Raw genomic sequence first — 27,676 nt, forward strand, 5'->3', positions numbered from 1 at the left:
CCTCCCTCATTAGAATGTGCTTCTTGAAGGCTGGGCCTTTTTTGGTTTTTGCTTTTGCTTTGTATCTGCAGGGCTTAACTCAGTACCCCAAAAGAGTGAGTACTTAATATATACTCATTAATTAAACAGACCAGCTTAGCATAGCGTTTGAGGGGGCATAATGTATAACTGGCTAGATAATTAGTCTGGACTCACATTGTAAAGGGCTTTAAATGCAACACAGAACTGAAAATGGGAGCTATGGGAACTTCTGGACCTGTGCTTTTATATTATCAGCTGTATGGAGAATGACTTGGATCAATGGAGACCAAATGCAGAGAAACCAAGTAGGAGGCAACAGCCCAGACAAGAGGGGTCAGGGACCTGGACCAGAATGTTTGGGGTTTGAGTAGAGATGGGAATAGATGGCAGTGATGATGACATAGGTGGTAGATTTGATGAGAACTGACAACCAACTGGGCATGGGGAAGGAATTAGGATACCCCTTAGGTATTAAACTTAGGTGGCTAGAAAAACAATGTTGCCCTGGACAGAAATAGGGAAGTTGTGAGGGGCCTGGGGATTTGGGCTGGGGGGAAGAATAACAAATTATGTAACGAACATGTTGAGTTTGAGATGCTTATGAGACATCAAGGTAGAGATGTCCAACAGGCAACTGGCGATGCAAGACTTGAATTTAGAAGAGATGAGATCTCAAACCTTCTTGGGCCTCAGTTTCCTTATCAGAAAGTTAGACTGGAAGTCCTCTGAGGTCCTTCTGACCCTAGGTCTGTGATCCTGTGAGATGTAGATTTGGAAGTCACGTGCATAGAGATGATCTTTGAATCCAAGGGAGCTGATTAGATCATCAAAACAATGTGTGCAGAGAAAAGAGAGAGGAAGGCCCAGGATACATGAATGCATGTTCAGTCATATCTGACTCTTCCTGACTCTGGGGATTTCTGAGCAAAGTAATGGAGTGGTTTGCCATTTCCTTTTCCAGATGAGGAAACTGAGGATTAAGTGACTTGCCCAGGGCCACATAGCTAGCGTCTGAAGCCAGATTTGAACTCATGAAGATAAGCACTCTATCCACTGCCCCACCCAGCTGCCTCACACCTATGAACAGATAGAACAGGAGGAGAAGGTGGCCAACAACATCAAAGTGCTGCAAGAGAGAGATCTAGGAAAAAGTTGCTGGATTTAACAAGATCACTGATGACTTGGGAGATAACAATTTCAGTCAAGTAGTGATAACATAAACCAGATTACCAAAGGCTTAAAGACTCCTCTTCCTGAGTTCAAACACTTACCAGCTGTGTGACCCTGGGCAAGTCACTTCACCCTGTTTGCCTCAGTTTCTTCATCCATAGAATGAATTGGAGAAGGAAATGGCAAACCACTCCAGTATCTTTGCCCAGAAAACCCCGAATGGGGTCACAAAGAGTCAGCCACAACTAAAAAATGATGGAACGCCACCACCACCACAAAGGATTTAGAAGGGAGAGATAAGAAAGTAGAAACCAGAGGTGTAAACAGTTTTTTTCCCCTAGCTCTCCTGTATAAGGGACAAGACAGAGGGGGCACTAGCTCAAGGAGGTAGGAGGGTCAGGTGAAGGTTTCTAATAGATAAAGGAAATCTAGGCATTTTTATAGGCAGCTGGAAGGAAACCAGGGAATAGTGAGAATTTGAAAATTATAAAGAAAGGAGGATCAAAGGGGTAAACTCTAGAAGTAGACTGGGATTGGTGGTATCAAAGACACAAGCAGAAGCGTTGGTACTGGCAAAGAGAAAGGCCATCAAACCTTCCAAGACTGAATCAGAAAAGAAGAGGAGAGGTTGGTGATGCTTCAGGGATTGGAAGTGTGGAACTGGGAAGGAGCTCTCCAGAGATGACCTCCATCTTCCCACAAAAGTACAAGGTTTTTACCTAGGCCTTGGTTTTCAACACACCTTTTTTGTGTGTCATGGACTCCTTTGGCACTCTGATGAACTCTCTAGACTCCTCAGAATATCATTTTCATTTCTTGTAGCAAAGTAGTATTCCCTCACGATCATATATCACAACTAAAGAATTCATTATTTGATAAAAATTATCAGGAAAGATGGAAAGCAGTCTGGCAGAAGTTGAGCATAGACCAATATCTTACACCATTTACCAAGATAAAGTCTAAATGGATACATGACCTAAATGTAAAGAGAGATATTACAAGAAAATTTGAAGAATATGGAAAATATTACCTATCAAACTTATGGATAGGTGAACAGTTTATGAATAAACAAGAAATAGAGAACAGCACAAGGTGCAAAATGGGTAATTTCAGTTACATTAAATTTAAAAGGTTTTGTATAAATCAATCAAATGTAGCCAAGATCAGAAGGAAAGCAGAAAATTGGATTGGAAATTTTTATAGACAATTTCTCAGATAAAGGTCTCATATCTCAAAGGTATAAAGAACTTTGCCAAATATATAATAATTTGTCATTCCCCAACTCATAAATGGTCAAAGAATATGAACAGGTAGTTTTTCAATGGAGAAATCAAAACAAGTTTTAGTCATATGAAAAAAGTGTTCTAAATCATAGGTCCTTTGTAGTAAATTTGGATATTTATACTAGTCAAAATGACTAGTCATTCAAAGTTGTTCTTATGGTGAGTGTAAAATGGTATCTCAAGGTTGTTCTAATTTGTATTTCTCTAATCAGTAATGATTTAGAGCATTTTTTCATGGGAGATAGGATTCTAGTGAGTGATGATAGGATCAAGAATATAGCTAACCAAGTATGGCTGAAGTAGAGTGAAGGTTTTAATGAATTAAGAAACTAGGGATGGGGAGCTAGGGGTTTGAGGGAGAGGAGGAAGGAATATGACATTGTGTAAACTGAATCCCAAAGTGTAAATAAGGGCTAGAATTTGGGATGTAAAGAAATCTTAGAATCAGTCAAACATTTACTAAACATCTAGGACTATACTAAGCACTGGAAATACAAAGAGGGAGCCGTTAAGGAGCTTACATGAATCACATATTTATCCCCTTGAGAAAGGAAAGAGAAAGATCTAGGAGCTGGTAGACAGTAGACACCAGGATATGAATAGGGTGCCACAGTTGATAGACTGAGGTGTGGTTTTATTTACTCAGTCTCTAGCTCTGCCCCAGGGCAAGTCCCAAAGACAAGTTAATTCCTCCAATATATATAATGGGTATACCAAAGGTCTGAGTGTAGTTTTAAGCTTTTATATTCTCCCCTCCCCCCATAAACAGGTGTATACAGGATGTAGAGGTCATACGCGTCAGGCCTGAGGATTCTGAAACTATGCTGCTAAGAATATTTTGGTCTCTATTGGACCATTGCTTCTGCCTCTGACTTTTTTGGGGTATATGAGGAGCAGAAAGAAAGTTGGTCACTTTTCTGGCATCATTCCAGATTGAAATCCAAGCGGGTGAACCATTTCACAGTTCCACCAATGATACCTACCTTCCCTTCTGAAGGAAAGAATTCTGGAACTAAATGACTGCATGAGGCAGAAACTCACTGAATACTTGTTTATCATTGGATGAATCTGTTTACCCTAAATTCCATCTCATATTCTTCTTTTGCAGAGATGGAAGGGTAAGCTTTTTACAGGGAACCATAGACTCACCATGAACATAAACATTGTCATTTGGGTGACCACAAGGGTGCTAGGGAAGGAGAGTGCTGAAAAGGAGCATTATACACACCAAGGCCTAAGTTTTGGTGCTGGCATTGAACATTTCCCGAAAGATTTTAGCTCTGTGCTTCAAGAAATGCCAAAGCAAATTGTGATCAGATCCTCTAAATGAATTTAAAATTTTAATTTTTTTGAATGAACAAATGTGATTGTTGTGATTTTTGAAATATATTGTTTGATCTTGTAGTTAAGAAAGGACTCCAGTGTGGAGTCACTTAGGCTAAGTGGTCTTATTGATTATAAACATATAAACAAAAATAGCCTGTACTATTCCACTGTTTTGACTCATTCTGACCTTGTGTCAAACATGTAAGTCATTTTAGGTTCCAATTGGGTGAGGGTCCTGGCCAACTGTAGTGGCTGCCCCTCAGAACCTATTCCCAGGTCCCCAATTACCAATTCAAACTCTTAATCAATTTCTGGTTTCAATTAGGAAATTTCCTCACCTGAGTCTGGCATAGATAAGTGATCCAGGAATTTCCTTACTACATCTGGGTCTAATTAGGAATTTTCTGTTCCTCATCTGGAATTGATTACCTGTTCTCAACCAAAAAAAAATCTTTTTTTTTTTAATAACTTATTTCTCTCACTTATATTCTCCACTCAATACCATCACCTTAAAAAATGGTTGACACTCCCAAAAGCTTAAAATTGTTTTCTTTCTAATTAATTAATTTTTAGTTTTCAACATTCACTTTCATAAGATTTTGAGTTCTAAATTTTCTTCTGCTCCTTCCCTGCCCCCTCCCCAAGATGGTGTGCAATCTGATACAGACTCTACATATACATTCATATTAAACATATTTTCACATTAGTCATGTTGTAAAGAAGAATTAGAACCAATGGGAGAAGCCACAAGAAAGAAGAAACAAAAAGAGAGAGAGAGAGCAAATGCTATGCTTCAATCTGCATTCAGACTCCATAGTTCTTTTTCTGCATGTAGATAGCATTTTCCATCATGAGTCTTTTGGAATTGTCTTAGATCTTTGCATTGCTGAAAAGAGCTAAGTCTATTGAAGTTAGTCATCACACCATGTGGCTGTTACTGTGTACAGTGTTCTCCTTGTTCTGCTCATTTCACTCAGCCTCAGTTCATGTAAGTTTTCCAGGTTTTTCTGAAGTCCACCTGGTCATCATTTCTTATGGAACAATAGTATTCCATCACATTCATATACCACAATTTGTTCAGCCATTCCACACTTGATGGGCATCCCCTCAACTTCCAATTTTTGGCCACCACAAAAAGAGCTGCCATAAATATTTTTTTACATGCAGGTCCTTTTCCCATTTTTATGATCTCTCTGGTATACAGACCTAGAAATGGTATTTCTGGGTAAAAAGATATGTACAGTTTTATAGACCTTTGGCCATAGTTCCAAATTGCTCTCCAGAATGGTTGGATCAGTTCACAACTCCACCAGCAATGCATTAGTGTTCCAATTTTCCCACATCTTCTCTAGCATTTATAATTTTCCTATTTTGTCATGTTAGCCAATCTGATAGGTGTGATGTGGTATCTCAGAGTTGTTTTGATTTGCATTTCTCTAATCAATAGTGATTTGGACTTGGAATTATTTTCTAATCTTGACTTTTGTTTTTAATCACAACGCATAGGTTGCTCCAGTTAAATCATCTCGGCCAAAACGACATTTCTCCTCTGCTGGCACCATCGAAAGCGTTAACCTGGATGCCATTCCTCGGGCTATTGCTCGCCTGGACAATAGTGCAGCCAAGCACAAACTCGCTGTGAAGCCAAAGAACCAAAGGGTGTCCAAGAATCACAGGAGATTGTCCAAAGTAGGGGGCCATTCTTGCTTATTCACAGATGTACTTTCATCCAGGGCACAAATTCCAGATTTCCAAGTTCCCATAGGGTGGGGGTAGGCTTTAGGGTGGGAAGACAAGAGGAGTTGTCCTAGGATAAGGAGATCCCCTTTTAAGTTGAGCTTATCTATATTTAGCTTGTCCAAAAGTAGAAATCTTATCTTTAGCCTGTCTCCAGGTTTCATTTCTTCTTGCTGCTGCATAGGCTTCATAGTTGTATTGCCAAAACCTTCTAAGCAGGGGTGTTCTGGTAAATGTTTAACAACAAGCTCCCTGGGGGAAGAGGAAGAAATATGCACAGGACACACTTTTAAGTTTAATTTTCACTATTCACATTTTTTCCATCACTTTCTTAAGTCCTAACAAGATTTGACAAACTAGGGCAGTAGGCCAAATCCAGCAGCTACCCGTTTTCTTATGGTCCTTGACTTAGAAAGAATTTTACATTTTAAAATAAATGAAATACCATTAAAAAATAAAATCATTAAATAAAAACCATTCTTAGGAGTAGGGGCAGATCCTTGGTCTAGACAATTATCAAGCCCTGGTTTGTGGCTAAGGTGAAAAATTTGTTGTCCAGGTATAAATGTTCACAGTGAAAATTTAATCATTTGCTTGCAGAACCTGTCTGAGCTGCTCTTAGCACACCCCTGCTTCCAAGCTAACCATTTTAAACAATTTCATTAAGTACAAATCTGTTATCTTCTTCCAGATCTTTCCACTACAATGGCCTGATTTGCTACCACTGACTTCCAGTGATGAGAAAAATTGATTTGAGGTGGGGTGAGGTGGGATATACATGTAGTAAAGGATTTTGCTCCAGCTCTTACCACGTCTGGCCTGTGGTTAATCACTTAACTCTTCTTGTGGGGGCAGGGGAGAAGGTAAAAGGATTGGTAAGGTTGGTTTTGATCTGTATCTATGATTTCATCTACTATTATGGAAACATCTTCTAGTGATGCTTATTGGCAACAGTCTAGGTGTATTGCCGGTACCAAAAGGGTCTTGGGGAAGAAAAAACAAAAAACAGATGACCAGTCTATGCTGAAAGAAACAGGCCTGTCTATTTGGGGTGTTTAAGTAAAGACCATGGGGTTTTCCTGGAAACACCATAGGTTTTTCTAGACTACAATCACAATTTATCCTAGGGAGTTTCTTGGAGTTAGGAGGTTAAGCAGTTTATCCTTGGTTATACAGCTAGTATGTGTCAGAGGCAAGACTTGAGCCCTTGTTGTCCTAACCCCAAAGCCAGTGCTCTGTAACTACACCATCCTGCCTCTCATGACTCAGTTTATCCAACTATATACTAATCAACACTTGTCCCTTATTTTGAGTTAAAACATATGTTATAAATGCTTATTATCTATTAAACAATCAAAACAAAAGTCATTTTAAAAGAGCTAATTCTGTTTCCCTCTTCAATGATAGGACCGACAAAATGATCAAGAAAGCTTTGAGAGTCAGCTGTCCCTAGATCAGAATGGACACTCTGGAGAAGAAAAACAAACTTGGCATGAAGAAGAATTCAAACCACTTGATTCAGAAGAAGAGAAAAGACAGCAAGAGGAATACTGGAGACATCTTGAGGCTGAATATAGAAGACAGAAGGCAGAGAAGAAGCGACTAGAAGAGCAAAGGCTTCAGGAAGTAGAGAGGAGGCTTTGGGAAGAGAATCAAAAACCACTTCTGGAAGAGGAAGAAGAAGAAGAAAAGAAGAAACAGCAGCATGTGGAAGGGCAGGGGCCGCAGGAAGAGGACCGGCAAAGACCTGAAGAACAGAATTGGCCAGAGCTGGAGAAAGACAGACAGAAAGAGGCTGACCGGGACCTAGAGGAGGAAAAAAGCTCGGAGGTGGAGGAGCAACCGTGTCAGCAGGGGGAGGCCGAGAAGCCTCTGGAGGAGCTCCGGGGACAGGAGGGACTGCAGGAGCAGAGGAAGCAGGAGGCTGAGAAGCAGCATCAGGAGGAGGAAGAAGCCAGGTTACTGCAGGAGCTGCAGAGTCGAGAGGAGACAGAGCAGAGGAGGCGAGAGGGGGAGAGGCACAGACAGGGAGAAGGGGAGTCACTAGAAGAGCTGGAAGGACGAGACTTGGGGGTGGGGGAGCAGAGCCAACAGGAGGCAGACAAGCAGCTCCCGAGGGAGGAGGAGCAGCCCCGGCAGCCAGGGGAGAAGGAGGGGAAGCACTCAGAGGCCGTCCAGGTGCAGAGTGGCCAAGGGCTTCAGAGGCAGCCTGAGGCAGGAGAGGAAAGGCCCCTGCAGAGCCCAGCTCAGGACTACTCTGAAAAGAAGCCAGAGGAACAAAAATGCCCCGAGCATGAAGGCCAGGAAGGGAACCTAAGGGGACTGCAGCTCCTAGAGAAGCAAAGCCCCCGGGCTGAGGAGGTGAGGGAGGGGCAGCAAACAGGGGCAGATGGCCACGGAGGCATCCCTGTGCTTCAGGAAGGAGGGGAAGGCACTCGGCAGGGACATCCCCAGAAAGAAAAGAGGCAGCAGAGAGATGAGCTGGCTTCGGTGGAGAAGAAGGAAACTGTTGCAGTGGTGAAGAAGGACCAGATGGGGGAGGAGCTGAGATGGCAAGAGGTGGAGGAAAGGCAGACTATGCCCAGACCGTATACATTCCAAGTGTCATCAGGAGGAAAACAAATCCTGTTCCCCAAAGTCAATCTGAGTCCAGTGACACTTGGGAAGGAGTCAGGGCTTCCGTCCGGCTCACAAGAGCCCAAGGCCAGTAAGGCCTCCCACCCTCTTCCTTCTTCTCTAAGCATTCCCCACACGGCAATCCTGGTCACAGGAGCACAGTTGTGTGGTCCAGCCGTCAGCCTGAACCAGATCAAGGACACGGCTTGCAAGACTTTACTGGGTTTATCAGAAGAAAAAAAGCAGATGGATATTTCTGCTTTGGAAAACACACCACGAGGCACTCATGATGCTCGAGCAGCCAGTGGGAAGGCCAAGTTTCCTCAGGAGTCTCAAAGCAGTAAGGCTGCCTTAGCTGAGTGGGAATCTATTCGTTCTAGAATCCTAAAGAACACTGAGAATGGCCAAGTCAATGAGAGGGACCTGTTAAGGCATAGTGGCGAGAGTCCATCCAAAGGTAGGTCTGATTCCCGAGGAAACCTCAGGAAAACCTTATCAGCAAATGCAAAATTCTCCATCATGCCTGCTTGGCAGAAGTTCTCTGATGGTGGCATTGAAGGCCAAAAGCAGAATGCTGAACACCTTAAGAATAAGCCTGGGCTGGGACCCAGCGAAAGAGCAGAGGTCCAACCTCCTGCTGGTGGTAATAATGGACACCAAAAAATTCCAGAGAGGACTAGGACACAGCAGGAGCCAACAGACACTGCAGAGGGATGTAAATTTGCCAAAGATCTCCCATCTTTCCTCGTCCCGAGTTCACCTCTGGCTCCACAGAAAGCCCTGCCCCAGCCAGACCTGGCAGCTTCCTCTGAAAGCGAGACAAGCAGCATGGAGAAAGCAGAGGATGCCGGCCCGAGTGGGGAGGAGAGCACATCGCCTTTTGGGATAAAGCTGAGAAGGACCAACTACTCCTTGCGTTTCCACAGTGACCAACAAGTAGAGCAGTCCAAGAGAAAAAAGAGGCACAGCGCAGGGGACAGTTCTGATGGGGTAGCATCTGTCCTGAAGGATAAAGATGGGGAGAAAGAAACTGTCGTTGTCAAAGGCACCACTTCACCTACCCAAGAGAAAAAGAACGACCCACTAGGTTTGAAAGACAGCCCTGGACGACACCCAGCTCAGCCAGCACCCCAGCTCCCCAGTAACCACATTCCTTCTCTGGATCACGACAAGCCAGGAGCTAAATCACCGCTGCCGCAGAAGCCAGCCCTTGCCCCCAAACCCACCAGTCAGACCCCACCATCCTCTCCCCTTTCCAAAATGGGAAGGCCGTTCTTGGCCGAGCTACTCTCTAGGCGGGCAGTAAAACCAGACCAGGATGCCAGTGAGAAACTACATGAGAGCAAGGACAGTGGTGATCTTCAGCTACCACCTGTGCCCCACGCTGAGAAGAGAAAGGAAGAGGAGGAAAGAGCAGAGAAGAAAGCCCCTTCTCCATTTGTCTCCGTCTCCCAGCAAGAGAAACCTGACAAAACCCTCGAGCCTGGGAAAAAAGGTGGGTAAGTTTAGAAACTCTCTAGGTGGTCCAGTGTATAGACTGTCAGGCTTAGAGCAAGGAAGACCTAAGTTCTAATCTGGCCACAGAAACTTATTAGCTATGTGACCCTGGGCAAGTCACTTAGCATCTGCTTGCCTCAGTTTCTTCATTCGGAAAATAGGCATGATGATATCACCTACCTCTCAGAATTGCTGGCTGGGTTAAACAAGGTAGTATTTGTAAAGCCCTTAGCACAGTGACTGGCACATAGTAGGTACTATATAAATGTTAGCCATTATTATCCAGGGTAAACTTCAGGGCTAAAGTCAGAACTAAGGAATTGAGCTAATGTCTACCAAGGAGCAACTGCTTTTAGTACATTCATTCATTAGGAGCCCACTGATGGTTCTACAGTAATGGATAATTTTCTTAAGTGAGGCCTCTGTGTTGTGCCATCTAGTCATTCTTCAACAAATAGACCCCATACGAATGGGCAATGTGCTTCTGAAACCCAGGTAAATAGGTCATTGCTGAAATGACGATGACAGTGATTCCCCACCTGGAGTCCTGTTGGATGTCACACCTTACAGATACCCTGACTTCTCAAAGGCTGAGCCAGAAAAGCAGAGAGCTTACAAGTCTGACCAAAGTGGAAGGCTTCCGATGTAGACCCAGTGATGAAACTGTGAGAGGAGCAGCCTAGCTAAGTTTGGAGTTAGCCACATGATGACAGAATTTGTTGACCAAGACAACTGAAAAAGTAGAGTTATAGAGGGGCCTCTGTCTGCAGTAGGAGTGAGAGTACCCTCCCCAATGAAGTTAGAGATCCTTGAAGTACTGAAGATTGTTTTCTATGTGGCACTTGTAGTTTTGCAGAGTGCTTTTCCTATGTTAGCTCATTTGATCCTTACAACTGACCTATGGTGTAGGTGCTGTCAACATCCCCCTGCCGAAGGACAGAGGACAAAACTGAGACTCACAGGTGAAGTTTCATACCCAGGGTCATTCAGCTAGTTATTGTCCGAAGCAGGATGATCCAAGATCTCACCGATCCCAAGGCCAATGCTGCTGCTTCTTAATACCTATTGAAGTAATAGCAATAACAATAATAGCATTGATGACTCAGATTTAATGTTTAAACTCTGCCAAATTGGGCCAAAATGAGCTAAGAAAACTTCTGCTTGCATAAAATTGTAGATATAACCCTGCCACAGTTGTGAACAGCACACTGGGGGAAAATACAGGTAGAAAGAAGCCAGAGGTCACGGACTTTGCCCTTTTGCCTCAGACTGGCCCTGCTATCCATGACTTTGAGTCTTCTTAAGTTTCATTAAGCTGAGATGAGTGCCTGACCTTTCTAGTGAGTGGGAAGTCTTCCAAAACCTGTCCCTGGACCAGATACAATGTTTTCCAGTTCACTGGAAATAGAAGCTAGGAAGATAGAAAAGGATGAAGAAGACAATAACTGGGTTTTGTTTTTGTTTTTGTTTTTTTTCCAGAAATTTAGTAACCATTCGTTTGTTTGTGCTCCCCCCACTCTAGTTCAGGACCTTATCACCACTTTGTCCAGCCTGAAAGTTGGTGTCTTCTTGTGGCTAGCTTGTAGGGTGAGACTATAACATTTGCAAAGAGTAATTTTCCTTTGGTATGAACCATGACAGTCCTATGGGGATTTGTTTTTTTAAGATGGGAGAGAGGTGATTTGCAGAGGAAAAAAAATCCACCAAATTTTTATTATTGTTTTAAACATCCAACATTGTACAAATTGTTCTTGTGCTTTCATTTTAAAAAAATTTTCTGCTAGGACTGTCTATCTGTATCTATCTAAATTGTTTCTGTTTCGAAGCACACCCTCCTGTTTAACCTGCAGGGTTCCCTACAAGCCACATTTTCTCCACTTTCATGACATTCCCAATGACTTTTTTCCCTCACACTCCAGCCTACTCTGTATCTTCTTCTTTTCTCTTCCCAAACCGTAGCCATGCACCTGCCTCATTTTCTTTGATCACCATTTAGGACTTAGCCTTGCTCCTTTCATGGTCGCTTCCCCTTCCTAATGTTAGTCATAGGGGTCTCAGGTTCACTGAGTTCCTTTTACCAGCATGGAAGAAGACAACTGTGAGCAGTATCACGGTTCATTGGAAGCTGTTCTGGGAGCCAGAGAACCTGAGCCCAAATCCGTTTCCATAACTTACTAGCTGTATGAGCTCGGGCGAGTAACTTAACCTCTTCGGGTCTCAGCTTCTTCATCTGAAAAACAAGAGGGTTGACTAGATGTCCTCCAAGTCCCCTTCCAGTTCTTTGGCATTTTGCTCTCCAAACATTCTTCTGTACAAATACCCACAGTTTGTTGCAAACCAAGCAAAGCTCGAGGATGAATGTATAGCTAGGGTTACTAAGAGACAGTAGAGAAAGACTGTTTGATGTAATGAAAAGAGCATTGGCTTTGGGTCAAAGGACCTGTTTTTGATTCCTAGTTCTGCTATTTATGACTAGGGTGAACTTGGGTAAGTTACCTAAGTTCAGATAGCTGGTATAATGCACAAATGCCCAAAGTTTAGACAAATGAGAGGGACTGGAGGTCCCATATGGGGACAAATGAGAGGGACTGGAGGTCCCATATGGGGACAAATTTGGCCTTATAGGCACCATGGAATGCGGGATGAAACCCATAATTAGGCTATGTCTCTCATTAAAAATAAATAGGACAGGCATTGTAAGAGTGCGGTTAGCTGCCTTTGATAAATCGAAGGCACTTGGCCAAAATGAACAATATTCTAGCAGACATGATTACAGAGCCACCACCAATGATATTTCAAAGATCATGGAAAATTTTGTGGTACAAGGGTCACAAGATTAGAAAATGGTAAATGTTGCCCCGATTTTCAAAAAAAAAAAAAAGAGCAGAAAACTTTAAGTCAGTGAGTTTGACTTCAATTCCTGGGGGAAGTTTTTGGGAAGACCATTATAGAGATGGATGATGATGACTTCATCAAAAACATGTCATTCCCAGCTTAAACTGATTTCCTTTTTTTGGTAGATAATATATAGACTATAATAGGTGAAATAAACATAATAGAGAATATCTATTATCAGGTAATAATAGAGAATGATATGGCTATATTTCACTTAGATTTTAGCAGAGTTTCTGATAAAGAATTTTCTACTATTCCTGGGGATAAGATGGAAAGAGATGGCTTAGATAAACTAAAGTTAGGTTGATTCAGAGCTGGCTGGATGATTGGACTCAAATAATTGATGTTAATGTTTGAGTGTCAAAATAGCAAGAGCTCTCCAGAGGAGTGCATTAGGGATCTGTACTTGATGCTTGGCTATTTGACGTTTTTATCGATTTTTGGATAAAGGTATAGGTGGTATGTTCATCAGCTTTTCAGATAACACAGAGAAGGAAGGAATAAATAGGTAATACACTGTATGGCAGAGGCAGCATTCAAAAGGATCTTGATAGAGTAAAATATGCTGAATCTCATAAGATGAGATCCAGTAGGGATAAATGCAAAGTCTTGCACTTGGGTTCAAAAAATCAACCACTGATCTTAAGATGAGGGAGATGTGGCTACAAAGTAGTTGTTCTGGAAATGATCCAGAGGGTTTACTGGAGTATAAGGTCAGTAGAAGTTAATAGCTTGATGTAAGCAGCCCAAAAGGCTGCTGTAGTCTTGGGCTGCATTAAGAGGCTTATAGCTTCCAGGAATAGGGAAGTAATAATCACATGGTCCTCTGCCTTTGTCAGGCCTCATCTGGAGTATTGTGTTCAATTCTGGGAATCACAGGTTAAGATATTGATAAGTTGTAGAGAGTCCAGAGAGGGCAACCAGCATGACAAAGGCATCAGTGTGATGGTAAATGTTTAACAACTAACTCTTCCCTTCCCCCACCCCAAAAAAAATGTTTGTATGTATAAATATGTATTTATATATATATATATATGCATGTTATATATGCAGGACACACTTTTTAATCTGCATTAACATTTTCACCTTCACTTTCTTAGATCTAGACAATCAACAAAATGATGAATCAAGCCCCAATATCTGCTAACTTCTGGGGTATATATACTCACACTGAAAACTTAACAGTTGGTTCACATGAGCCTGTTTGGGCCAACATCAGCACATTCCTAGAAAGGATTCTGAGTCCATGATTTGAGTGAGCATCAGTTGAAAGTACTGGGTTTGTTTAACCTAGAGAAATGAAGTCTCTGGGAAGGGAGGAAAAATAGTGCAGGAAAGCCCTGATAGCTGTCTTTTAAGTATTTGAGTTGTCACCTGGAGAGAAGGAATGGATAGAAGTCTTAAAGTGGCTGATCAGTCAGAAATTACTTCCTAACACTTAGAGCTGTCCAAAGGTGAAATGACTTGCCTGGAGATTTTTTTAAATCACCCTCCTTGGATCAAGACTGGAATACCATTTGTTCAGTATGTTATAATAGAAGTTCCTTTGTGTTTGTGTTTGGACTGAATGGCTACCAAGGTCCTTTTTACCTTTCAAATTGTGATTCTGTGAAAGATAGCTAGTTTTGGAAGCTTAAGACTTGAGTTTAAATTCCAGTTCTTTCTTCCTAGCTTTGTGACTGTAAGCAGACTGCTTAATCTCTCTGGGCCTCAGTTCCTTATCTGTAAAATGAATGGATTGGATCAAATGACTAAGGTTCTTTCTAGCTCAAAATCTATGATTCTATTATCTGTAGTTTTCCTCATCTGTAAAATGGGGTAGTTGGAAAGTTCTGTAATTCTACAGTCCAGCCAAGTGGTAGTTGAATTCAGAAATTAGACACAGGTCAGAATGAGAGAGTCAGTATAGAATCAGATAGGATAGTTGGAAAGAACCCTGGATTTAGAATCAAATGACCTATCTTTGAGTCCAGGTTCTGATCATTGCTACCTTGATGACTGAGTAAATCACTTCCTCTCTTTGGGTTTCTATTTCTTCATATGAATGATGGAGAATGAAGATGTATTGTGCTTTCAATCTGTTTAATTCAACAGGTACTTGTTAAGTGCCTACTGTGTGTAAGGCAAGATGCTATATGATAAGGTTACATATACAAAAACACACAGGAGAATTGAAAAGACAGCAGTGTCATGAAAAATCACGGAGGAAAGTTCAGGAAAACTGACACTAATCACCAAAAGAAAACTAGGAATTGTATTGAATCTACCACTGGTAGAAAATCAAGCAAGGAAGTCCAACAAGATTGATTCTAGCTTAAGATAAAGTTTACACTCTTTCCTTGCTACTTGTCTTGGCTCTTCTGCCCTTGGCCATATGCATTTCAACATTTTAATCTAAGATTTGGAAGAAAGGATAGATTATTTGAAGATGACATGAAACTTAGAGAGAGTAGAAGTGTTGGATGACAGGGTCAGGAACTAAAAAAAATCTCAACAGGTTAGAAGATTGAGTCAAACAACTCTATAAATACTGGGTGGGATAGGGGCAGCCAGGTGGCTCAGTGAGTAAGAGCACCGGCTCCAGTGTTGGGACGACCTGGAGATCGAATCCCGGGCTCAGACACTGAGCACCACACCCAGAAATAACTGGCCGTGTAACCTTGAGCAAGTTACTTTACCCTGATTGCTTAAAAAAAAAAAAAATATTGGGTGGGGGCAGCATGGCTCGACAATAGCTCCTATGAAAAAAGGACCTGGGAGTCTTAGGGGACCACAAGTTTAATACTGCTCAAAGCATGACATGACAGCCAAAAAAGCTGATGTTATATTAGGCAGCTTTGGGGGTTTGTCCTCAGTTGTGATCTCTGGGGGAAGGGACACATCCTTCCTGTTTTGGTCTGGAGACATCTGTGCCTGTTCCTCGTGTTTTGTGGTTTCCTGCTTATCTGTGCCTCCATACGAATGAATGGATCCCTAACCCCTTCCCTGCTGCCAACTCTGTGGATCACTGAAGCATCATCATTATTGTTTTCCATTTGCATAACACTTCAAATTACAGCATTACCTGATGGCAAGAGAATGGACTAGGTGAAGTCTCAAGGTCTCCTCCATAAAAAGTTTTTTAAAAATAGTCTCAGGTTTCTTCCTTTGAATTTTTTAAGTCATTTATACATCGGAGGCAATTTTGACTGTCTGCATGGTGCTAAAACTGCAGATTGGTTTGGTCAATTTATGCAGTAGTTGATTAGTTTATTAGAAAAATTCAGTCATGTATAGTTGATGGGACAGAATATATTGTTTTGACTATAGTCAATCACTTCTGCCTAATCATCTTCTAAATAGTCTTGAGTCTGAAAATGGTCAATAGTTCAGCTGTTTGTTTGAATCTTGCCAATCCAGTTTATTAGAATTTTTCCACTCAAGATTAACTCAGACCTTGAGTTAGAGCTGTATTAAGCAGGACCCCAAAGAGTTATCTGAAATAAATGATAAAGCATGATTGTAGAACTGGTCTTGAGTAACCAGAATGGTTGAGGAATGGGACAAACTCCAAATGACTTAATTTCTGTTAATCTAGAATTCAACAGAAGTCCCATTTGGGTTTTAGATGTCGTTGTTAGAAAAATTTCTGAGAAATCCAAGTTCACTTTCCTGCCTGAGTAAATACAGTATGCAGAAAACACCATTAATAATCAAGCATCTTCTAGAACCTTCAGGTAAATGCAGAAGATTTGAGATTGAACTGAATTTGCTTTTATTCCCCACTGAAATATGAACTTGCTTTCCTTTCATCTAGAACCCATAGATTCAGAGTAGGAAGGGACCTCAGAAGTCATCTAGCTAACCACTAATCCTATCTACACATTCTCAGCCTTTGCTTAATTGATGTGAGGACTCATTCATTATTCTTGGAGGAGGTAGCCTATTCCACTTTTGAACAGCTATAATTGTTAAATTAAGCTGAAATCTGACTCCTCATCATTTATGTCCACTGCTCCTAATTCTGCCCTCTTTGGCCAAGCAGGGCAAATTTAATCCTCTTCCACATGACAGAGATATAGCATCATGTTGTGAAGAGGAGAGCCAGCCTTGGACCCAGAAAGAACTGGATTGAAACTGGCTATGTGCCCCTCAAGCAGTTCTCTAAGATTAAGAGAAGGGGTCAGCCTGCATTGGTAGAGTTTCTTCACTTGGAAGTTCTTTATATTAATGAAACCACAGGTCCAGTTCCTATCCTATTCCCTTCCACATGACAAATATTTGACCATTTATCATTCTCTGCCTCTTTTAAGTCCGTTCTCTTATAAACTGAACTACCCTAGTTCCTTCAACTGGTCATAAGGTACCATCTTAATTTCCCACCATCCTGGTCCACTTCTCATGGACAGTTTACAGATCTGCTTCCTATACGTGGCACATACAACAGATGACAATCCTCTGGAATCGATCTTACTAGAATGGAGTGTAGCTGGGCCATCACCTCCCATTTTTCTTCAACTTAGTTTCTCTTCTACTTCTACCTTCACTACCTCTACCAACATAATCAATCAATCAATCAATCCAGGTGATTGACAGGCCTGTCAGCTGAACTCTGAATAATCACAGTTCCAATATGTATCATTGGCCAAAAGAAGGAACATAATAGTATCCTGCTCCATGCATCGATAGTGACTCATTCAAAATCAGAATGAATGAGGTTAGAAAAAAAAACCTGCTGTGTTAAAAAGTCTGTCAGCAATTCAGGCTGTTTTTCTCTTACAAAGGGACATTAAAATAAAGAATTCTGAAGGACAATGGTAGGAGAAACAACTGGCAAAAGAAAACCCCGAATGCCGTTGTCTTCTAGGCCAAATTGGAATCTCTTGATGCTCCAGAATTACTGAGAGGGAGAAAAAGCAGGAAGAGAAGTATGCAAAAAGAGAGAATATGGGAAAGTGGATCGTCCTTTTCTTTGCATCATTAGCAGGGATAAGAGCCCTGAAGACTCACCTGTATTTGTTCCTCGTTCACTTTGCTTTTGAGGTAACTGAACAGAGCTTACATTCGGGTGTTGTTATCCTGCCCTTGGTCCAGATGGGAGATAAAGCATCTTTGCTGCTCTCTATGGTGATTGCATAAGGCCTAGAGGCTGGGAAAGGGAAATAGGGCCTTCAAAGCCCTACTTTAGTTGCTGCCTCCTTCATGAAGTCTTCTCTGATTTTGCCAAGTTAGCAGCGATTTCCTGAGTGTCTTCTTTGTACTTAACCACAATTTTTTTGCTTCATATTTTGTTTTATTTGTATGCACTTGGTAATAATATTGTCATTTATAAAGTACTTTAAGCCTTGCACACTGTAGATATTCCTTCCTCCCTAGGACCTCTTAGGATCCTTCTCTTCCTTGAAAGCTCAGATCGTGTTATCGCCTGATTGAGAGCTTTCTTGATCCCTGGCTGCTAATGCTCCCCCACAATTGCTTTGTATCTACCATATATACAAACACACACATGTACATATTGTATCTACTTAGCACACCTGCCGTTTCCACCCTGATATAATATAATCTCCTTGAATGAAGTTTTGTCCCTATCTATCCTCAGCACTTAACACAATGCCTGGTATGTCATCATCTCTCTTTTTTTTTTTAATTAATTTTTAATCAGCTAAAATCTGCCTTTTCTCCCCTGTTTGAAAAAGCAAAACAAAATGCCTGTTATAAACATGTAGAGTCAAGCAAAACAAATTTCTGCATTTGGCTACCAAAAAAAAAATTAAGTCTTGTTCAGAAATGAGTCTTACACCTCTCTACAATCAGGTGAGCGGCACATTTCATTGTGGGTCCTCTGGAATTATGGTGAGTCATTACACTGATCAGAGTTCCTAAACCTTTCAAAGCTGTTTTGTCTTTACAATGTTGTTATCATTGTATGAACTGTTCTGTTTCAGCTCACTTCATTTAAGTTTTCCCAAGGCTCTCTGAAGTGATTCCCTTCATCCAGTCTTATAGCACAATGATATTCCATCACATTTTACATGCTATAACTTGTTCAGCCATTTTCCCAATGATGGGCACACCCTTAGTTTTTGTGGCCACCACAAAAAGAGTTAACAAATATTTTTGCATATCCTTCTTTAAAGTTTGTTTTTGCTTAGGATTAATCCTTCATTTAACCTACTCTCCCAGTAATTCTGTTTGTCTCCTTTCCCTGCTGTTTGCCTGTTGAAAGGTATTTCTTGTTTTTGTTTGGGGGGGGATTGCTTTTTTTTTTTAGGGCAATTGGGGTTAAGTGACTTGCCCAAAGTCCCACAGCTAGTAAGAGTGTCGAGTGTCTGAGGTCATATTTGAACTCAGGTCCTCCTGACTCCAGGGCTAGCGCTGTATTCACTGCGCCACCTAGCCTCCCAGAAAGGTTATTTCTGTAACCAACTTTCTGCACCTATGTTCTTCTCTCCTTTGATCCAGTCAGAGGAGAGAGAGACAAGGGTCAGCCATTACTCTTCTTGTTTGTAAAGATATCTACTTTTGCACCTGATTATATGAAGATAGTTTTCCCAATCCTTCCCCTTTTCCTCCCCTAGTGGATGCCTCTTCCCTTCCCTTTCCATTCTTTTAAGATCAAGACTTAACAGAACTATTCCCAAAACTTCCAATTAGATTCCCTCCCTCTGTGACCCAGAAGATGGTAGGGTTCAGAGGGGACACATGTATCATCTTTTCCCCATATTTGAATGTAAGTGGTTTGTCCTTGTTTGAAGTCCCTTTGCTTCTCTTGACTCTTGTTTTTGGTCGTCTGAGTTTCTACACAGCTCTAGTCTTTTCATCAACAGTACTTGGAAGTCCTCTATTTCATTAAGAGTCTGTTTTTACCCCTGTAGGATTATACCCAGTTTTCTGGGTAGGTTATTCTTGGTTGTAAGCCTATATCGTTTGCCTCCTAGAATATCATAGTCCAAGCTCTCCTTTACAGTTACAGCTGCTAAAATTGTGTGTGATTGTCTTTCCTCAGCACTTGAATTCTTTCTGTTTGCAGTATTTTTTCTTTGACCTGGAAATTCTGGCTCTCATTTCTAACATTCCTTGGAATTTTCATTTTGGAGTTTCTTCTAGGAGGTGACTGGTAGATTCTTCCTATTTCCAGAGGTGGGATCTGAACATGTATTCCTGACTCCAAATCCAATCCTCCAAGTACTATTCTACAGTCTTTCCTATTACACTGTCAGCATCTTGTCAGAGATGGGCAGAGATTGTGTCTTACTTCATATTTGTATCACCATGCTCACACAGTGCCTTGATCATGGTAGACAAATGTTTGTTGAATTAAACTGAATTGCTTATGGCCAGTAGTATAGAGGTACAATAAAATTCTGTTAGTTTGTACTCTCTTAATTTGGAATTTTTAATTATTTAATTTGGGTTGAACTTGTTTACTTATACTGAATATATGAAGAAAGGCTTTACTAACTAAATTACAGTGGTATTACAGGGAATAATTTAAACCTCGAGAGAGTTAAACAATTTCAGGAAACTGTTAGCATGCCTTAAAATCATGTAATTACTTATTCAGAGGGAACAACCTGGAAATGCTTTATTAAGTGCCAGTTTGAATCACTATATGTACTATGAAGTATTAAAATTGTACTTCTTGTTACAGTTCTCCAAAGTTGAGATTTTATTTTATTTTATTATTATTTTGGCTAATGTAGACTAGTCTCCTCAATTAGCCTGACTCAGGAAGATTTTTTTTTAATTATAAACAGTAACTGTATTTTGTACAGAAAATCATGGAACGGGAAAAAATGAACCTTGATTTCAATAGAACTGAGTATATTGCTACTGGAATAATATATAAGATTGTCCCTGTGATTCCTTCTAAGTCAATTGAATATAACGTTCCCATGGAATCCTCATTTCCAGCTCTGTAGCAAAAACTTTCTGTTGGCTTGAAGCAGGAAAGAGATATGTACATTTCAGAAACATTTTCAACAATGATCCTCCTAAGAGATGAGCCAGAAGAACTTTGTGGTTCTAATCTGAGCCTAAAGCAGTGGACTTAAGAATACAAACGTTGCTTAATTATGAAGAGGTCATGGGTGAAGTACCAAGCAGGAACATAATTTACTCAAAAATTATTCACAGACATGTAAGCATGAAGCAGCCCAACAATACCATCTCCCAGGCACACAAGTGAACAGGGACTCAGGCATACAGTAGATGCATACCCCAATCAAGAGGCGAGATCTTTGGGTCCCTGCCTTTATATTTGACTGTTGTTGATGGATCAGTTCACAGGGACCAAATGGGGAAGGATCTTAGGAGCAGTCATTGAGGAGGTGGTCTGTACTGTAACACCTTCTACCCATACCACTTAACCACAGGGGCATTGTGTTCAGGAAAATTTGCTAACCTTGCATATCTCGCCTAGAGATTTGTTATGCTGATTATAATCAAGAAAGCTTTACAGGGGGCAGCTAGGTGGCACAGTGAGCGAAGTGCCGGCCCAGAGTCAGGAGGACCCGAGTTCAGTTCTGGCTTCAGACACTTAATAACCCCCCCCCCCACACACACACACACACACAACCACACACACACAAAAAAAAACACTAGCCGTGTAACCTTGGCCAAGTTACATAACCCCCAATTGCCCTCCAAAAGGCAAAAAAAAAAAGCTTTACATACCTTGTCTAAATGAAGCTGAATGAAGCAATACTGGGTACACTGGAACTTCCTATGTGGCTCAGAATATGGTGTGACTTCTGTCAACTAGAGCATACAATAGGCTGGATTCTCACATTAACAAAAGATGACATGCTCTGTACTTTGTGTCTTAGTGAACATTCCTACAGCATTAATATCAAAAGATCACAAGCACTTAAGTTGCTGCCATGTGCTAGGTACAAGTTCAGAAAAGCCCTCTGCCCTCAAGAAGTTTACATTCTGACTGTGGTGACATGGACACATAAAGGTACTTACAGATAAAGAAAAGAAGGGAGCTTGAATTGGCAGTTTGCCTGTCTCCCACTCTAGGGAAACAGCATGGTGTAATGGAAAGTACATGAAACTAGGAGAAATCTGGGGTTCTAGGCTCATCTCCACTACCACCTAGCTATGGAAATAACTTAGGGCAAATAATAAGATTTCCGGACCTCTCTGACTCCTCAGCTCAAAAATAAGGGAGTTATACTAGCTATCCTCCTTAGTTCCTTTACCACTCTGAGATTCTAAAATACTCCACGTATATTGCACCTCATGAAAAGATGAACCGCTAGTCACTAGAATACTAACTTTTTCTTTTTTAAAAATTAAGTTGATTTGTTTATTTCCTCTGTTTACAACATTCAGTTCCACAGTCCCTTGAGTTTAAATTTTCTTTTATTTTTTCTTTTTAAAAAAAAATTATTTATTTTTAGTTTTCAGCATTCATTTCCACAAGATTTTGAGTTACAATGTTTTCTCTCTCCCTGTGTTTCCCCTACCCCTCACCCAAAAATAGCAAGCCTACTGAATATCCCTTCCCCCAATCTGTTCTCTTTTATCTTCTCCCTCTTCACTACCCTAGCTTTCTAGTAGGGCAAGATGGGTTTCTATACCCTAGTACCTGTATATCTTATTTCCCAGTTGCATGTAAAAACAAACAAATTTTTAAACATTTTTTTTAAAACTTTGAGTCAGATTTTTTCCCTTCTTCCTTCCTAACCCACACCCACTGGGAAGATAAGCAATTCAATATAGGTTGTACATGTGTAGTTACCTACATCATTTCCATAGTAATTATATTGTGGAAAACTAGCAATATTTCCCTCCATCCTATCCTAGCCCCCACTTAATCTATTTTCTCCTTTGACCATATCCCTTTTCAAATCCTAGATCCTTTGACCTCTGGAATATCATATTCCAAGCCGCCCAATCCCTTAATGTAGAAGCTGCTAGGACTTGTATTATCCTGATTGTGTTTCCACAATACTCAAATTGTTTCTTCCTGACTGCTTGCAGTATTTTCTCCTTGACCTGAGAACTCTGGAATTTGGCTATAATATTCCTAGGGGTTTTCTTTTGGGGATCTTTTTCAAGAGGTGATCAGTGAATTCTTTCAATTTCTATTTTGCCCTCTGGTTCTAGAATATCAGGGAAATTTTGCTTGATAATTTCTTGAAAGATGGTGTCTAGGCTCTTTTTTTGATCGTGGCTTTCAGGTAGAGCAACAATTTTTAAATTATCTCTCCTGGATATATTTTCCAGGTGAGTGGTTTTTCCAATGAGATATTTCACATTGCCTTCTATTTTTTCATTTGTTTGGATCTGTTTTATAGTATCTTGATTTCTCAGAAAGTCATTAGCTTCCAATTACTCCAATCTAATTTTGAAGAAGTTATTCTCCTCAGTGACTTTTTGAAATTCCTTTTCCATCTAGCAAATTTGGCTTTTTAAAGCATTCTTCTCCTCAATGGCTTTTTGGGCCTCTTTTGCCATTTGAGTTAGTCTATTTTTTAAGGTGTTATTTTCTTTAGTGTATTTTTGGGTCTCCTTTAGCAGACTGTTGACTCTCTTTTCATGATTTCTTGCATCATTCTCATTTCTCTTCCCAATTTTTCCTCCACTTCTCTAACTTGATTTTCAAAATCCTTCTTGAGCTCCTCCATGACCTGTAACCAATTCATATTTTTCTTGGAGGCTTTTGATGCAGGGGTTCTGACTTCGATGTCTTCCTCCTGCTCCATGCCTTGATCCTTTTTGTCCCCAAAAAAGGATTCTATCGTCTACGCTTCCATTGCTTGCTCATATTGGCAGCCAATTACTTGACTTTTGAGCTCTTTGCCATGGTAGAACTCTGCTTCCAGAATGGAGAGAGCTATGACCCAAATCACTAGGGTTTTTGTAGCTGCCAGAACTATTAGATGGGCACCCTCTCGATAGCCCCCACATGCTCTGGCTCACTGGTCACACACCCCAGGACCACCACCAAGACCGTGATCTGGATCCAAGCAGGTCAAAGCAAGAGCGATTACCCTCTGAATGGTCCCTTGGTCCCCCTACAATCTGAGGCCAGGAGCTCTAGAAGCCACACGGCCACAGCTGCAGCCACCGCACTTCCTCTGCTTCTCGCTCTGGGGGTAGCAGCCAGACTGCACTTTATCCTCCCCTGGACCAACCAAGTTCTGACCTTTTACTTTGTCTTTGGCATTTATGGATTGAGAAGTCTGGAAACTGCTACAGCCGCTGGTGATTTACTCTTGTGAAGTCTGCTCTAGCTTCTGCTTGTAGGGGTTGCCCTGCTTATTAGGGAACCCTAAAACTGTGGCTCAGGCAGCACTGCCCTTGGCTCCCAGCACACTGTGATGGACCCTTCCTGCTGGCCTGCCGGGCTTTCTTCAGCAGGAGATTTGTTTCTCTCTGTCACTTTGTGGGTTCTGTAGTTCTAAAGTCTGTTTAGAGTAATTTTTTACATATATTGGAGGAGGTGGAAGCCAGAGCTGCACAAAAGTCCTGTTTCTACTCCACTTCTCTGCCCCCGAATTTCACATTTTCTTCCCCTCCCTCTCCCCCCGTACGTCATGGCAGCATGCTACACATGAATATAGGCTCTACAAATATCTTCACATTAATCATTAGTCAGGTTGTAGAGAAGGATTATAACTGATGGAGAAAGAAGAAACAAAACAAGAAAAAGAGACACAGCAAGTAGTTTGTTTCTGCATTCAGACTCCACATCTCTTTCTCTGGATGTGGATATCTCTTTCCATTATGAGTCTTTTGGAATCGTCTTATAACCTTACATTGCTGAGAGGAGCCCAGTCTATCAAAGTAGGTCATCACACATACGTTGTGTCTGTGATTGTGTATAGATTTCTCCTGGTTCTGCCTCTCCAGGTTGTTATGAAGTCTGTCTGCTCCTCATTTCTTATAGCACAGTAGTATATTCATTCATATACTACAACTTGTTCAGCCATTCCCCAATTGATGGGCATCCCCTTGATTTCCACTTCTTTGCCACCACAAAAAGAGCCACTATGAATATTTTTGTACACATGGGTCCTCCTCCCACTTCTCTGATCTCTTTGGGATATAACCATAGAAGTGGTATTGCTGGGTCAAAGGCTATTCACTTATTTATAGCCCTCTGAGCATAGTTCCAGATTGCTCTTCAGAATGGACGGATCAATTCACAACTCCACCAACAATGCATTAGTGTTCCAATTTTTCCACATCCTCTCCAGCATTTATTATTTTCCTGTTTTGTCATCTTAGCCAATCTGGCTGGTGAGATGTGGTACCTCAGAGTTGTTTTGATTTGCATTTTTCTAATCAATCATGATTTAGAATATTTTTTCATATGCTTGTAGATATCTTTAATTTTAGCTTCTGAAAACTGCCTGTTCATATCCTTTGACCATTTATCAATTGGGGAGTGGCTTGTATTCTTATAGATTGAACTCAATTCTTTGTATATTTTAGAAATGAGGCCTTTATCAGAGACACTGGTTTTAAAAATTCTTTCCCAATTTTCCACTTCCCTCCTAATCTTGGTAACATTGCCTTTATTTGTACAGAAGCTTTTCAATTTAATGTAATCAAAATTATCCATTTTGCATTTTATAATGCTCTCTAACTCTTGTTTCATCATGAAGTCTTCCCCTCTCCATAGATCTGACAGGTAAACTATCCCTTGTTCTCCCAGATTGCTTACAGTATTGGCCTTTATACCTAGATCATGCACCAATTTTGACTTTATTTTGGTATATGGTGTTAGATAGTGGTTTACACCCAATTTTTGCCATACTATGTTCCAGTTTTCCCAGCAGTTTTTGTCAAATAGTGCGTTCTTATCCCCAAAACTGGGGTCTTTGGGTTTATCAAACAGTAGATTACTGTAGTCATTGGCTGCTGAGTCTCATGTACCCAATCTATTCTATTGATCCACTTCTCTATTCCTCAGCCAGTACCAAGTAGTTTTAATGACTGCTGCTTTATAATACAGATTAAAATCTGGTATGGCTAGGCCACCTTCCTTAGCATTTCTTTTAATTAATTGCCTTGTTATTCTGGACCTTTTGTTCTTCCAAATGAATTTTGCTACTATTTTTTCTAGTTCTACAAAGTAATTTTTTGGTAGATTGATTGGTATGGTGCTAAATATGTAATTTAATTTAGATAAAATTGTTGTTTCTATTATATTAGCACCCAGCCATGAGCAATTGATGTTTTTCCAATTAGTTAGATCTGATTTTGTGTGAAGTGTTTTGTAATTGTGTTCATATAAGTACTGGGTTTGTTTATTTTATAATGTTTTATATTATACATATAATATATTATATAATATTATATAATTTATAATATATAAATATATTATATATTTATATTTTATAATGTGTACAGTAACTTTAAATGGGATTTTTCTTTCTATCTCTTGCTGTTGGATTTCATTAGAGATATATAGGAATGCTGAGGACTTATGTGGGTTTATTTTATATCCTGCAACTTTGCCAAATTTGTTTATTATCTCAAGTAGTTTTTTACTTGATTCTCTAGGATTCTCTTAGTATATCATCATATCATCTGCAAAGGGTGATAGCTTAGTCTCTTCTTTGCCTAATTTGATTCCTTCAATTTCTTTTTTTTCTCTTATTTCTACTGCTAACATTTCTAGTACCAAATTGAATAAGAGGGGTGATGATAGACATCCTTGTTTCACCCTTGATCTTATTGGAAATACTTCTAGCTTATCCCCATTACATATAATACCTGCTGATGGTTTTAGGTAGATGCTAGTTATTATTTTAAAGAACACTCCATTTATTCCTTTACTTCCTAGTGTTTTTAATAGGAATGAGTGTTGTATTTTGTCAAAAGCCTTTTCTGCATCTATTGAGATAATCATATGGTTTCTGCTAGTTTTGATGTTGATGTAATCAATTATACTGATAGTTTTCCTGATATTGAACCACCCTTGCATTCCTGGAATAAATCCTACCCAATCAAAGTATATTATAGAAGTCATTTTTTCCATGCCAATTTTGGGAGGAAGGATCTTCCACAACCATGTCCTGATGGCTCATTGTGCCATGGATAAAAGTGGCCCGGGGTCCAAGAAGGCTTTAGTAAGGGAGGACAAACTCTGGCCAGACCTGACAAGCTGGAAAGGTTTCAAGTATGGATCCAGTAATAATAGAAGCAGACTAGCTTTATCCCCAGAGTGGCCACCTTAGAATGATTTTCACTGGCCACCAAAGCTCAAAGAGATTGCAAAGACAGACAGATTGAATCTTTTTTCTTGGTGTAAGGAGTACTCACGTTGCTGGAATCTAACAGCTTTTGCAGTATTCGAGTTTAGGGAGGGTAGTTTCTTCACTGTGATATGATGCCTTTTTTGTCTTAGAAAAGGTATTTCATGAGATCTTGAAGTGAGATCAAGTTGAAGCACCGACTCAGAATATGATGTTCTGTGGGGACTGCGATGAAGTGAGTGGTTGTCTTTCATTGAAAATCATATCTTTCTTTGCTTTTTTCTTTTCCACAGAAAAGCCAGTGCTTCAGAGCTGGCACTCGTTAGAAGGCTCGAAATCGATGGAAAAAACTGAGACTGCCCAGCCACAGTGGGTTACGTTAGCACTGCAGAAGCAAAAAGGTTTCAGGGAGCAGCAGGCCACCAGAGAGGAGAGAAAGCAAGCCAGAGAGAACAAACAAGCAGAAAGAGTATCTAAAAACAATGTAAGTAGACCATCTGAGAGAGTAGTGCTTTGCACAAAGTAGAATTTAACACATTTTTTGGATTGAGTTGTAGGGCCTTATATTTTTTCACTGAGCTCAATTTTTTGTACATTCTGTGTAGCACTCAAAGCCCCTCAATCTTGAATCCCCTAAAAGCTATCCCCATATTCATGATATGTTAGACTCAACATCCACTCAAAAGTAATAGCTCCAAGACTCCATCACCATTTCCTTTTTTTAGACCAGTTTAGGTGGTGGATAGGAAGAAAGTGGAAAGCTGAGTGGAAAAAAGAAAAAAAAAGATATTGGGCAGAAAAACTCATTTTTAAAGGTTAAACAAGGAAAAACATTTACCCTGTGAAATCACTGTGGTTTCAACAGGCAATAATCTTATTTGGTAAGATTGCATGGAGGCATATCATTACTAACATAGCATTTTTCTTATATAG

At 40.5% G+C, this 27,676-nt stretch overlaps 1 protein-coding gene across 3 annotated transcripts in view; it reads left to right on the forward strand.

The window, feature by feature from the left end:
- CRACD (capping protein inhibiting regulator of actin dynamics) overlaps positions 1–27,676 on the forward strand; it is a 297,291-nt gene that overhangs the window by 267,344 nt on the left and 2,271 nt on the right. For all 3 annotated transcript variants that reach the window (XM_069105267.1, XM_069105268.1, XM_069105269.1), the window contains exons 7-9: positions 5,307–5,489; positions 6,945–9,648; positions 27,037–27,227. In XM_069105267.1, coding sequence (XP_068961368.1) covers positions 5,307–5,489; positions 6,945–9,648; positions 27,037–27,227 — 3,078 coding nt within the window. The remainder of the gene's footprint in view (positions 1–5,306; positions 5,490–6,944; positions 9,649–27,036; positions 27,228–27,676) is intronic.

The sequence above is a fragment of the Petaurus breviceps genome, unplaced genomic scaffold, assembly GCF_028583685.1.
Source record: "Petaurus breviceps papuanus isolate PSGF00001 unplaced genomic scaffold, PetGlider_PUasm1.0 76, whole genome shotgun sequence".
NCBI lineage: Eukaryota > Metazoa > Chordata > Mammalia > Diprotodontia > Petauridae > Petaurus > Petaurus breviceps.